Source organism: Camellia sinensis, chromosome 2 (genome assembly GCF_055761805.1).
Source record: "Camellia sinensis isolate YWXY chromosome 2, ASM5576180v1, whole genome shotgun sequence".
NCBI lineage: Eukaryota > Viridiplantae > Streptophyta > Magnoliopsida > Ericales > Theaceae > Camellia > Camellia sinensis.
In genome coordinates this window covers 105,718,206-105,729,544 of record NC_138962.1, presented here as the reverse complement: position 1 = coordinate 105,729,544, position 11,339 = coordinate 105,718,206, and the positions used below count along the sequence as shown (strand labels likewise).

Below are 11,339 nucleotides of genomic sequence, written 5' to 3'. Positions count from 1 at the left end.
TATATATGTATAATATATATTATATAATACCTATTTTATAATATATAATATATAATATACTTATAGCTAATATATAAACTATAATTGACTCATATATATAATATTATATAATGCCTAGAATACCTACTGTATAATATATAATATACTTATAGATAATATATAAAATATAATATATACTTATACATAGTAATAAAAAAAAATAAACACATGTATGTAAAATAAAATAAAAAAATTAATTGAAACACATTATTTAAAATATATAATAAATAAATAAAATAATATATATATATTAAAAAAATTAATTGTTTTTTTTTCTTCCTCTCTTCTCTTCTTATTTAAAAAATTAATAATATACATATTAAATATTTGCTTATGTTGAAAATTGTGCTATGTTAATATTTTGCTTAACTTCTATAACTTGTGCCTCGCTTTGGTGAGGCGCGCGCCTTGCCTCACACCTCGGCGCTTAGACTCTAGGTGACCTTGGCACCTCGATGCACCTAGAGCTTTTTAAAACACTGGTCAGAAAAAATATAACAATTCTTTGAAGATGGTGTGCGGAATTTCCTAAGTACTCATACTAATATTGACTATAAATATGTCATTGTTCTAGTTCATTTGTATTAATTTATTAAAATGTAGAAAGTTTAGGAGAAAAAACAAAATCTCACCAATGTTACAATTTCAGAAAATAGATATTTGAAATTTTACCTTCAAGTTCCTATAGAGTGTTAATCCGACAAAATTTGGAATTTGGGTTGGCTGTAGACGATTGGATCTTTCCATTAAACATTGTGAGATGTAAAATTGATATGAGAATAGTATTTAAGGTAATTATTGATGACTTTAGAATATAATTACAATTTTATTTGTTTTTCCAATTTCTTTTATTTTTCACCAAAAGAGGAGATTATCAAAGCCAAGAGGAAGTGCGGTGTAATTAGTGGCAAAGTAAGGGAAATCGAAGCCAATAGCATTATAGACATGCTAAAGTTACACATTGCAACATTTTTTTTTTTTTGGTGACACAAGTTTTCTACCCCCTTCTTCTTTGTTGAGTTTCCTAGTTAGTGGAATTTGTTTCCTTTTTCCCTTTGTTGGAGGTGCATTTAATGGAAAATTTGTAAATGTTGAAATGCATCCATGAATTTTGTAAATGTTTAAATTAGTGTTCATCTTCATTCAGGGGTTCCTGTGCATCATGAGCCCCATGTCTCAGTTCAATGTAGTTGCTTGAGTCCCCTATTCTCTCCAGTATAAAAGTTAGGTATTTTTCTTTTCTTTATCTGCTTTGAATCTCTGACAAGTACTATTAATTTCAGTATCTCTTGAGGAATCGAATCTGGTGTGCAGTGTCACGCCCCACTTTTTATTACTCGAAACCATTACCAAATTCATTAATTTAATTCAATTTCAGAGATAACATGCGGAAAAACTCTTTACTTCAACGAGTAGAAATAAATAACAAATTCTCTCATCCGAATGCAAATTAAATACAACATGAGCATACTAAATAACTGCCCGTGGGCTTACATCATTAAAGGTGAAAGAAAGGGATTAACCCTTTTACAACAATGGCGTTCCACCCACAAATGAAAGGCCTCGAGGCGAACAGGTAAAGAAGATCCATGACCTTGAAATATTTATCGGTGTTCACCTGAAAAAGAATTAACAATGTGGGATGAACATAAAGTCCAGTAGGGATCTCAACATGATCCTAAACAATAACAACTTACAGATAGCTATGATCATGAATGTTCAATCTCATACTAGAATAGTAATGTGGCAGTTTACACAAAATATACATATATATGAACTTTTCTCAAAATCAGCCATTTCACTCAATACTGTAAGCGATTCACCTTTCTTTTCTTTTCGTTACCCCTTTTTCCCAAACCTTCATGACAATAACAATTCTAGAAAACAATTTCACCAAGCCCATTACTTTTTATCCCATTTTTCGTACTTACCATAGATTTGCCTTTTTCAAAACATGTTCACAAATACCCAATTTCCTTTACACTTTCCAAAATCTCAAAATAGTATTTATGTCTGTTCCCAACACATTCATACCTATATATGCATACCTTTAGTAAAAAGGGAAACAACAAATCATCAACAAGTATGTGATCAACAAATGAGGCAACTCGGCCTTTCAAAACTGTAACCATCGTAACCCATAACATACTCAGATACACTGAGACAATGACGATAAAAAGCTCTGCTCTACCTGCCATAAGCACGGTAAGTTAAGGATACACCTTTCGACAAATGACATGCCAAGTTCTTCAGACACAAGCTGAAAGGTACTGGTACCTCTACCAAGTTCTCCAGACACAAGCTGGAAGGTACTGGTACCTCTGCCAAGTTCTCCAGGCGCTAGCTGGAAGGTACCGGTACCCCTCATTCTAAGCGCGGTATATAACACCAACCATTACAACGCGACAAAGCACAACCAACAAGTGTAATACATACACAAACTATTCAATAATGTTCAACCAACACAAGTGTAATGCATACACAACAATTCAACACAACAATGTCATCCTCCACTAATGACCAAGGACAAAACCTCTAGATGCATGTATTCAACATACTTATTAAAATGACTCAACTCTCATGAGATCTTAAACCCAACAACGACACTAGTACGATAGTTAAAGGTAAAACCCCCAAATGTGTGTATTCAACACTCATGATATAATAGTTCAACTCTCATATTTATTTTTCGAGACTCGCATAGAGTTATCAATTCATTTTCCATTTTCAAGATCAACTTCCATAATTTTCCAGGTCAACATATTCCACCACTTATTCCAACCCACTTTTCCCATTTCACAAAACCAATTCATTCTTTTCATTTCACAAAACCAATTCCACAGATAATAAAGCCATAACCCATCTCAGTTCAATACGTTCATTTCAAAATAACCCCAATGCCATAGTTAATCCCTTAGCTATTAACTCATTTACACAACCCATATTAACAATAGTAATTTACAAACATTGTTCAACCATCCTCCCTTTTAATTTACCAAATCAAAATATAATTTAGGGCTTTCTCTTCTTTCAACAATATCTTGCTACATTACTCCCCAATTAGCCCAAACAACAATCAATGATAACAAACTCATTCTCAAACAACCAACCCTAGGTTCCCTTTCATGATTTTCAAAGAAATCTAACATGAATATGATTTTCATGCAATATAAATTTACCACATGTCTATTTATGAATGAGGTATTGAAAAAGAGCAAGGAAATCCCTACCTCAAATAGAGAAACCCAAAGGAGAAGAAGAGAAGAACTTGAAAGTGCTTCAAACCCAAACTTTTTCATATCAAAACGTAGCCCCCGCGATGCTCAACCTTTCTTACAAAGAGACTAGGGTAGAAGGTCTCTAGGACAAGATGTATTTGTAGAGAGAGAGAGAGAGTTTAGAGAGAGGAGCTGCCGATCTAGGGTTTTGAGGAAGAAAGAGGATAAAAAATGGAGAAGAAGACCCTTGCTGCGAACTGATATACGAGAGGCTCGCTCGAGCGAAGGAGTGGTCGCTCGAGCGACCAGACACAACAAAAACCTCGCTCGACCGAACAAGGCGAAGCTTCAGGTCTGCAACCCAGAAGCACGCTTGAGTGCAAGAGTGCTCACTCGAGCGAAGAAACCTAAAACATACAGCTCGCTGACTCGAGCAAAGGAAATCTCGCTCGAGCCAAGAAACACAACCTTCAGGTCAAAAGAGACGCAGACGGATGCTCGAGCGCAAGAGTTCTCGCTCGAGCCAAGAGACACAAACTCAAAGCTCGCTCGAGCGATAAAAGCCTCGCTCGAGCGAAGACACCAAAAACTGGGCAGCAACACTTTGTTTCTAATCACAACCAACCTGTTACAAACCTGCCCAACACATCCCAAAACTCAAATATAAGAAATTAAAGGATCGAAACAAGATACAGATATTAGCACACAACTCGGAACTCGAGTCCGGAATACCACAAAGGACGGGGAAAAACCCGGATCACTATATGGAGATTCCTTTTACGCTTGTTTGGTTGCTTAGAAAATGGGGAAAAAAATGAAAAGAGAAACAAAATTTTGATTTACTTGTGTAACATGAACCAAAGGTTATCAAAGTGAATTGCAAAAAATTCACCATATGAATAAGATTTGTGAAAAAGTTACATTCTGCTGTGGTGGCTGAATCGATTACCGACTTGATTGTGATAGAATCACAAAAATAAAAAACACAATAATCAACATTTAAAAGTTTTAAATTTAGCAAACAATTCTGTTACGCTACCTTAATGTGTCCAATCTCAACCCTAATCCCAAGTAAGCAAACAATTCTAAGCAATATTGTTGATGTTTCCCAACCTCATTTTGTTCTTTAATAATCATGAATGGGTTAATTTATTCTCATTTATCAATTTCCTAACATCTCTTTGTTTTATTGTTTATTGTTTATTGGGGGATAACATCTTTTTTTACCCTTTGTTTTTCTTTTGGCTCTTTGTTTTCAAATCAGGTATGTATGGATATTAACGACAGGACTTTTAGTTTTAAATATTCTAAGACTTTTACAATCAGGTATGTATGGATATTAACGACAGGACATTTACAATTTGTATATTCTAAGACTTTTAGTTTTTGTGCGAAATCCACGACCCCGAGGCCCTCAGAATCTTCACTAATGAGAGCAAGGGTTGTCTTTCGGAAGTCTGAACGAGAGCAGAACTGTCCCTTAGGAGTTTGAAAGTAGCATACACCCTACTTCATCAAGAAAATCCCTCTAGAAGGCAACCGAGTCTACCAAGCTTGCACCAATAGAAGTAAAGATTGTCTCTCAGAAGTCCGAGCAGAAGCAAGTCTATCCCTCAGAAGTTCAAGCGGAAACAAGGCTCTCCCTCAAAAGTCCGAGCGAAAACATGGTTGTCCCTTGGAAGTCCGAGTGGATGCGCATTTCTACTTCGGAAGCTAATGGAAGCAAAGGCTATCCCTCGGGAGTTCAAGTAGGAGTCCACTCTACTTTGAAAAGAAAGATCCTCAGAGCTCGTATTGATGAAAGCAAGGGCTATTCTTCGGACCCGCACTGATGAGAGCAAGAGCTGTCCCTCGGAAGTCCAAACGGAAGCAAGGTTGTCCCTTAAGAGTTTGAATAGTAGTGTAGACACCCCATTTTTGACCGTCCTCAAGACTCGGACGTCACCGCTTGAACACTCGGTGATTATCCTTGTTTGTGTTTGTTTGGAGTTCCCGGAGGTTTTGGCTCTCGCGCCCTACCTCAGAATCTCCGAACTTGACCGTTCAGTGTCCGGTTTTGCACCGAACACTTGTGTTTTGCCTTGGAAGGGCAGGGTAGGGCTTGTAGACCATCCCCACCCATCACCGGCAGTGGCTAGAGGCCACCGGCTGGTTTTTGCTGCCACCGGCAAAATAGTTTGCCGGTCGGCACTATTTGTTGCCGGTCAGCACTTTTTTGTGCCGGTCGGCACTTTGTTTGGCCAAGATGGCATTTTTTGCCGGCCGATTGCTGTTCATCTGCTTTTGCAGATATTTTAGGACAGCTGTATAACTTTTTCTCCCCTCCATACACGTGTATGGAGGGATCTCCCTCTTGCAAAGCTTGTTGAATAAGCTTTACAAGAGGCTTATAGAGAGGGCTCTCTCTAAGGCTTAGAGAGAGAGGCTTAGACATTTTTGAGAGAGAAAAGACAGAGGAGAGCTCTGGTTTTCTAGGGTTAGGGTTAGATACACTCAATCTATCTCTCTTTCCCTCCCATTTTGCACACTAGGTGTTTTGTGCCTTACTATTGCACACAAACACCTAGTGTTTCACCTTCCTCTTAAGATTAGAGTTCTAAGGGGTTGTTCTTGAGCTTCTTGACTGATTTGGAGCCAAAGGAGGCCATTGGAGCATCCTTGTTGAAGAGGACTACAAGGGTAAGAAACTTACACCTTTATTCCCCATTCTTGCATCAATTTTATACCTATCTTAGAGCTGTTTTTGTGATTATTGTATAACATAAAAAAGTTCTATTTTTAAGCCCTCTTTATTGTTTATTAAGAGTGTTTTGTTGTTTGAGGGGTGTTGACCACCCTTAAGCCCCAAAAGGCCTCATTTTGAGCCATTTTGTGCTAGCTCCGGGATTTTGGTGTTGAGGTCTCTTCACCACTGAAATCTTGAGGGATTTCAGTGGTAAAGATGATGCTTTGAAGTCCCAAGAAGGAGAGGGCCACCCCCTCTCCTTGTTGTCCTTGAAAAGGGCACATTTTGGCCTCTTAAAGAAGCCTATGCTTGAGTGTGTGTTGAGCATATTTGGTTTGTTTTTCATGCTTATATATCCATGATATAACATGATTTAAAGTTGGTTTTGGAACCTTATGCATGTTTAGCATAGTTGCCTTGTAATGCCATATTTGTGCCTTAACATGTCTAGGTTGTTAGCCTTTGTTGGAGCATGTTTTAGGCTTGTATTTGTGAAGGTTATATGCTTATTTTGCCATGTTTTAGATCTGTCCATAGTCGTTTGGGTCGATTTTAGCATGCATTATAAGGCTCCTTTGCATTTGGGCTTGTTGGCCTTGAGTATGTGCATGTGTAGCATGCCATCTTTGCATTGTTTTGGTGATTTGGGATCATTCTATATGTCATTTCAGTCCCATTTCCATGCTTGTTTGATTGCCTCGCATGCCTCTTTAATGCTTTGAAAGCATGTGTTGCAATGCTCCATGTTTTGGCCATGGTGCATGCCTTTGAATTTGGGCCACTTAGATGCTATCTAAGGAGTCCTTTGGCCTTGTTATGAGCTAAAAATCTATTTTTAGTTGTTTAATGCATGCCATGTTTGGTCATGATAAGTGTAGTTCAATGCCTTATCAACTTGCCTTGAACACTTGGACTTTTTGTTGCATGCTTGACTTGATTTATAATTTGATTTGGCATCATTTTATAACATGATTTTAAGGCTCATGTTGCATGCTAATTTGTCCATGTTTCCTTCTTTCAAGTGTGCTTGAATGTTGTTTGATTCATGCTTAAGTGTTGGTCCTTATGAGCATGTGTGTGTGCATGCCATTTAGCTCTCACTCTTTAGCACTTTTGGCTACTGTTTTAGGCCTATTTTAGAGTCGCCTAATTCATGTTTAAGTCCATCTTTGCATCCATTTGCATTGCCATATGCATGCTTGTATGCTTGCATGAGTTGATTGCCATGCCATGTTGCACTCCTAGCTTGTATGCCTAGGTTGCATTGCATTTCGCATGCATGCCTTGTTCCTTGAATTGGTGATAGGAATTGGGCCTTATTTGTTTGATTGGTGTGCATACATTTGAAATCAAAGATGCATACTCGGTTCTTTGGGCCATCATGCATGGAAATGCGTGATTGGTGGTCCGAGAATCGAGGCACATGTCCCTTTGAGTCATTACAATGATAAGAGACATGGTTGGTGCATACATGCCTTGAAATGTGCTGCCATGCTTTGCCTTGTCCTCTGTTGCTGTGGGTTGCAGGTTCTGCAGGAATACTCTGCCGACCGGCAGTGTAAGGTGCCGGCCGGCAATCTTTTGTCTGCCGACAGCTTCAATTTTGTGCCGGTGGCAACATCTCAGTGCCGGTGGAAATTTCATCCAGCCGGTGGTGTCTCCCAGCATCCAAGGATGTAGTCCTGAGGTTTTGACAACCTCCAGAGGAGGAAAGGGAGGAAAACAGAGGCAGCTTGCGCATGGTGGCGCGTTTCCCGAGACGCTTTCCTGCTTTAATTAATTTAATTTAATTTGTTAATTAAATTAGTTAATTTGTAATATTAATTAGCTTGCGTAGTTAGTTAATTTGTAATATTTATTTGGTCCCTCCGAGCGAGGGCAAATCTGTAATAAGTGTGTGTGGGTGTGTGAATGTCTTCCAATCCCCACTTCTTTCTTCCCTTTTACTTACCTGCTTTGATGGTTAGTATTAGGTCACGTCTAATTTAGCATACCTTATGCTATGCATGTGTGCATCCATGCATTTGTATTACATGCATTAGGCTCGGTACATCACGCTAATTGCATCAATACTTCAATTTTCAAACTGAATACGTGATAATTGTGCATTTTCACATGACATGTTTAGGATAGCCGAGCCTATCTTAGCGACATTTTGTATGCGATGCATTAGTCACTTCACATGGACTTGGATCATGCATGATTACTAACAAGTTCTTTGTTTTGGCGCGGAGTACCATGTAAGTATTTCCGCTTTAGCATATCGCATGAGTGTGAATGTTGCCATAACAGCATGCTTAACATGTGGCTAGATGCTTATGTGTTAAACTGTTTTGAATGCCTGTGGGTGAAGGCCGGATTGTTTAAGTTGGAAAAACTCGTTGAAATCCGTATTTTAGCCTACTTGCGAGTAGCAAATTCCAAAGCATTTTCAAACCAAACGGATATGCAATGTTTATTTCCAAATTAGGCAATCTAGTCTATACTTGTTTGCTGTGCGCATAACATAGTAATTCTAGGCTAATAACCGGAATAAGAACACATAAAGTTTTCAAAATCAGATATCACGGTTAGTAGAGGCCGGTCTTCGGACCGGGCGAAAGGGGGTGCTCATAGCTGACCTTCCCCGATCGTACCCAAGCTCCCGAGCCGAGACAACTCCGGTGATGACGGACAGGTGGCCTTCGGCACCGAGTCAGGGTTTCCTAAATTTCCCCATTTTAAAAATATTTAGGTGGCGACTCTGTATCTGGCAAAGCAGTCCATGTTTGGCACTACTTTCTCAAAAATCTGTTTCTCAAAACGATTTGCCAGATTTGGACTCTTTGGTTCAGATTAAGAACCGTGACACAAATCGAGAGTCCGAACTGTAGCACGAGGCCCCTCCCCGGGCGCTGTTACAGTTTCTGGCGACTCTGCTGGGGAGTTTTAGAGAGTTTGACTCGAACTCGTGATATCCTGTTTTTGATCTCATTTATATGTTTTTTTGCATTGCATGTGCATTGGTGCGCCTAGGAACACAGTGTTTGCCATCTGCCATTCCTGAACGGTTTGCCGGAGGCTTGTCTTGTCAAGGCATGTCCATAAGGCTGACCGGCTATGGGCTCTGACAGTATGGGAACACAAACCCCGGTTTACCGGGGCACCCTTTTTTTGACCATTCGACCTAGTGCATATTCGGAATCCATAGTGACCATTCCAAGCTAGGACAGGTTGCTTACCCGATTATAGGTTGTTTGAAACCGCTGCGTGCGTAGTGAAATCCTAGTTCCTGACAAAATAGGACAGGGAAACCCTACCCCAACATAGGGGTGTTTTGGCTCTCTCTTACTTGCTATGTGCTTTTAGAGTGTATCTCTACAGGAATGTACATACCAGTTTGCAAGTTTGGGGCATCAGGCCTAAGGGCATTGGTATCAGAATTTGAGAATCAGTTATCCGCGGGTATCAGATTCAGTATTTTGGGGAACAGAAATCTGGGAACAGTGATCAGCAGTAGGGAACAGTTGTTCGGCTACACCCGTGTTTGATCAGTTTGGGCTGAAGTGCTGTCTGTTTTTCTTTCAGTCCAGAGAGTTGCAGAGTTGATACAGAACAGCCAGTGTCTCCCCTTTGCTGAGGCAAGATTTATGGCGACACAAAGTTCAGAAGAAATTGTGGTTATGACAGCCGCACCGGAGCAGGGAACCACTCCGCAGAATGAAGCCAGCATCAGTATGTCATATCCACCCAGGTCGCCCGTTGTGCACCCGGTTTGGGCTCCCCAGTTATACCAGGCTCGTGAGCCCACCACCTTCGAATTGATGGGGATGATAGGCGATCTCCAAAGGTCTGTGGCAGACCTCGCCTATGGAATGTCGGCTTCACCACCAGCGGCACCGTATGCCGGGAATTTTGTACCACAGGAGCCCCCGCTACTGGGGCGGATTGTGATAGAGCTCAGCCAGCCAGAGATGGCTTCTGGCTATAGCCACGATATGTCAGCACTAACCCCGACCCTCGATCAGGCTGAGGCCAAAGGAAAGGACAAGGCAAAGGTAGATGCCGACCCTATTGAACAACTGCTGTGGGCAGTCGAGGCTCTGAAGGCCAGAGGGATGAACAAGCAACAAACATCCGCAATAGTGACCAAAGCTATAGATGATGCTTTCCCCGCTCCAACCAAAGGCAGTTCAAGCCAGGCAGAAAACCGGGATGGGCCCCGTCATGCCCAAACAGTTCCTGTTGTTCCCAACCCTGCACCGGGAAAGGTTCAAAAAGCCAAGGCAGCGCCAGCTGATCCTTTCGCCAGCGCGTCTGGCAAGAATCCTCAAACTGCAAAGTACCTACCTCGAGGGCGCAGAGTCTTTCACGACCTCCACATGCCTTTGTCTAGGGCATTGTTGATATTGGCGAAGAATGGGCATCTTAAGCCTTTGGAGCCCCGACCGCTCCCGAAGAATCTCCCCGCCACCCATGATGCTACCTTGTACTGCGCATACCATCAACAGTCCGGTCACAGCACCGATGGATGTTCCCGCCTTCGCCATGAAGTGCAGGATTTGATTGATAATAAGGTTATCCAACCACCTACCTCAGGCAAGCCCGTCACCACTCAGTTGTTGGATTTCGAGGGCTCAGATACTGCGAGTATGTAAAGTGAACCGCCTGCGGGCAACATTTGGTTTTTTTTTTGATGAAGCGTTTGGCACGCATTTTTGAGCATCGGTGAAACCGAGTTTTGTAAATTCTGGCTTGGATATCGAGTCGGTCTTTTGTTTTGAGTCTGTCTCTTTGTCTTGAGTCAGTCTTTTTTTGCTTAAGGGTCTGTCTTGTTGTATCGAGTCAGTCCCCGTTGTATATAATACCCGGTGATTCAGGGGTTGTTGTCCCGAACACCGTCTTGTTTTATTATTATCTGTTTTTGTTTTGAGTCTGTTCCTGCCGAGGGGCCAGTTACACCAACAGAGCCGATTGAAATAGCTGTTGCTATCTCAACTTCATGCTTGCTTTCAGCATAAGGACCAGAGAATTTGATTGGGCTGACAGTACATCTCGCCTGCTCTCCTGCGCGCCAAACTCATAGCATTAACCTAAGTTTTCAAAAAAAAACTTTTTGAACACTGCGGTGATGAAAACGAAGAGGAAGGAATTCCTTGGGTTTTGTAAAATTTTGATCATTTTGAGAGAAAGAGAGGCGTGCTAAGCCTTTTTATGAATGAAATCATGCTTGTCGGCGTGAGTACTGAGAAGGACCCTGGCCTGATCCAGATTGGTTCCACACTATCTTCGGCACGAGCGATTCGTCGCTTTCTTAAAAACTTTCAAAAACAAATATTTTACGCGACCTTGTGAAGACCTGTGTGGAATCGTTCTTG

The 11,339-nt window shown here is 40.8% G+C and overlaps 1 protein-coding gene across 1 annotated transcript in view; it reads right to left on the bottom strand.

Annotated features, from left to right (window-relative positions):
* Positions 1-1,537: 1,537 nt before the first annotated feature.
* The window catches only part of LOC145817405 (uncharacterized), a 29,191-nt gene continuing 19,389 nt past the window's right edge, over positions 1,538-11,339 (bottom strand). Inside the window, exon 7 of the mRNA XM_082912736.1 lies at positions 1,538-1,657. Within this exon, the coding sequence (XP_082768862.1) occupies positions 1,538-1,657 (120 nt within the window). The remainder of the gene's footprint in view (positions 1,658-11,339) is intronic.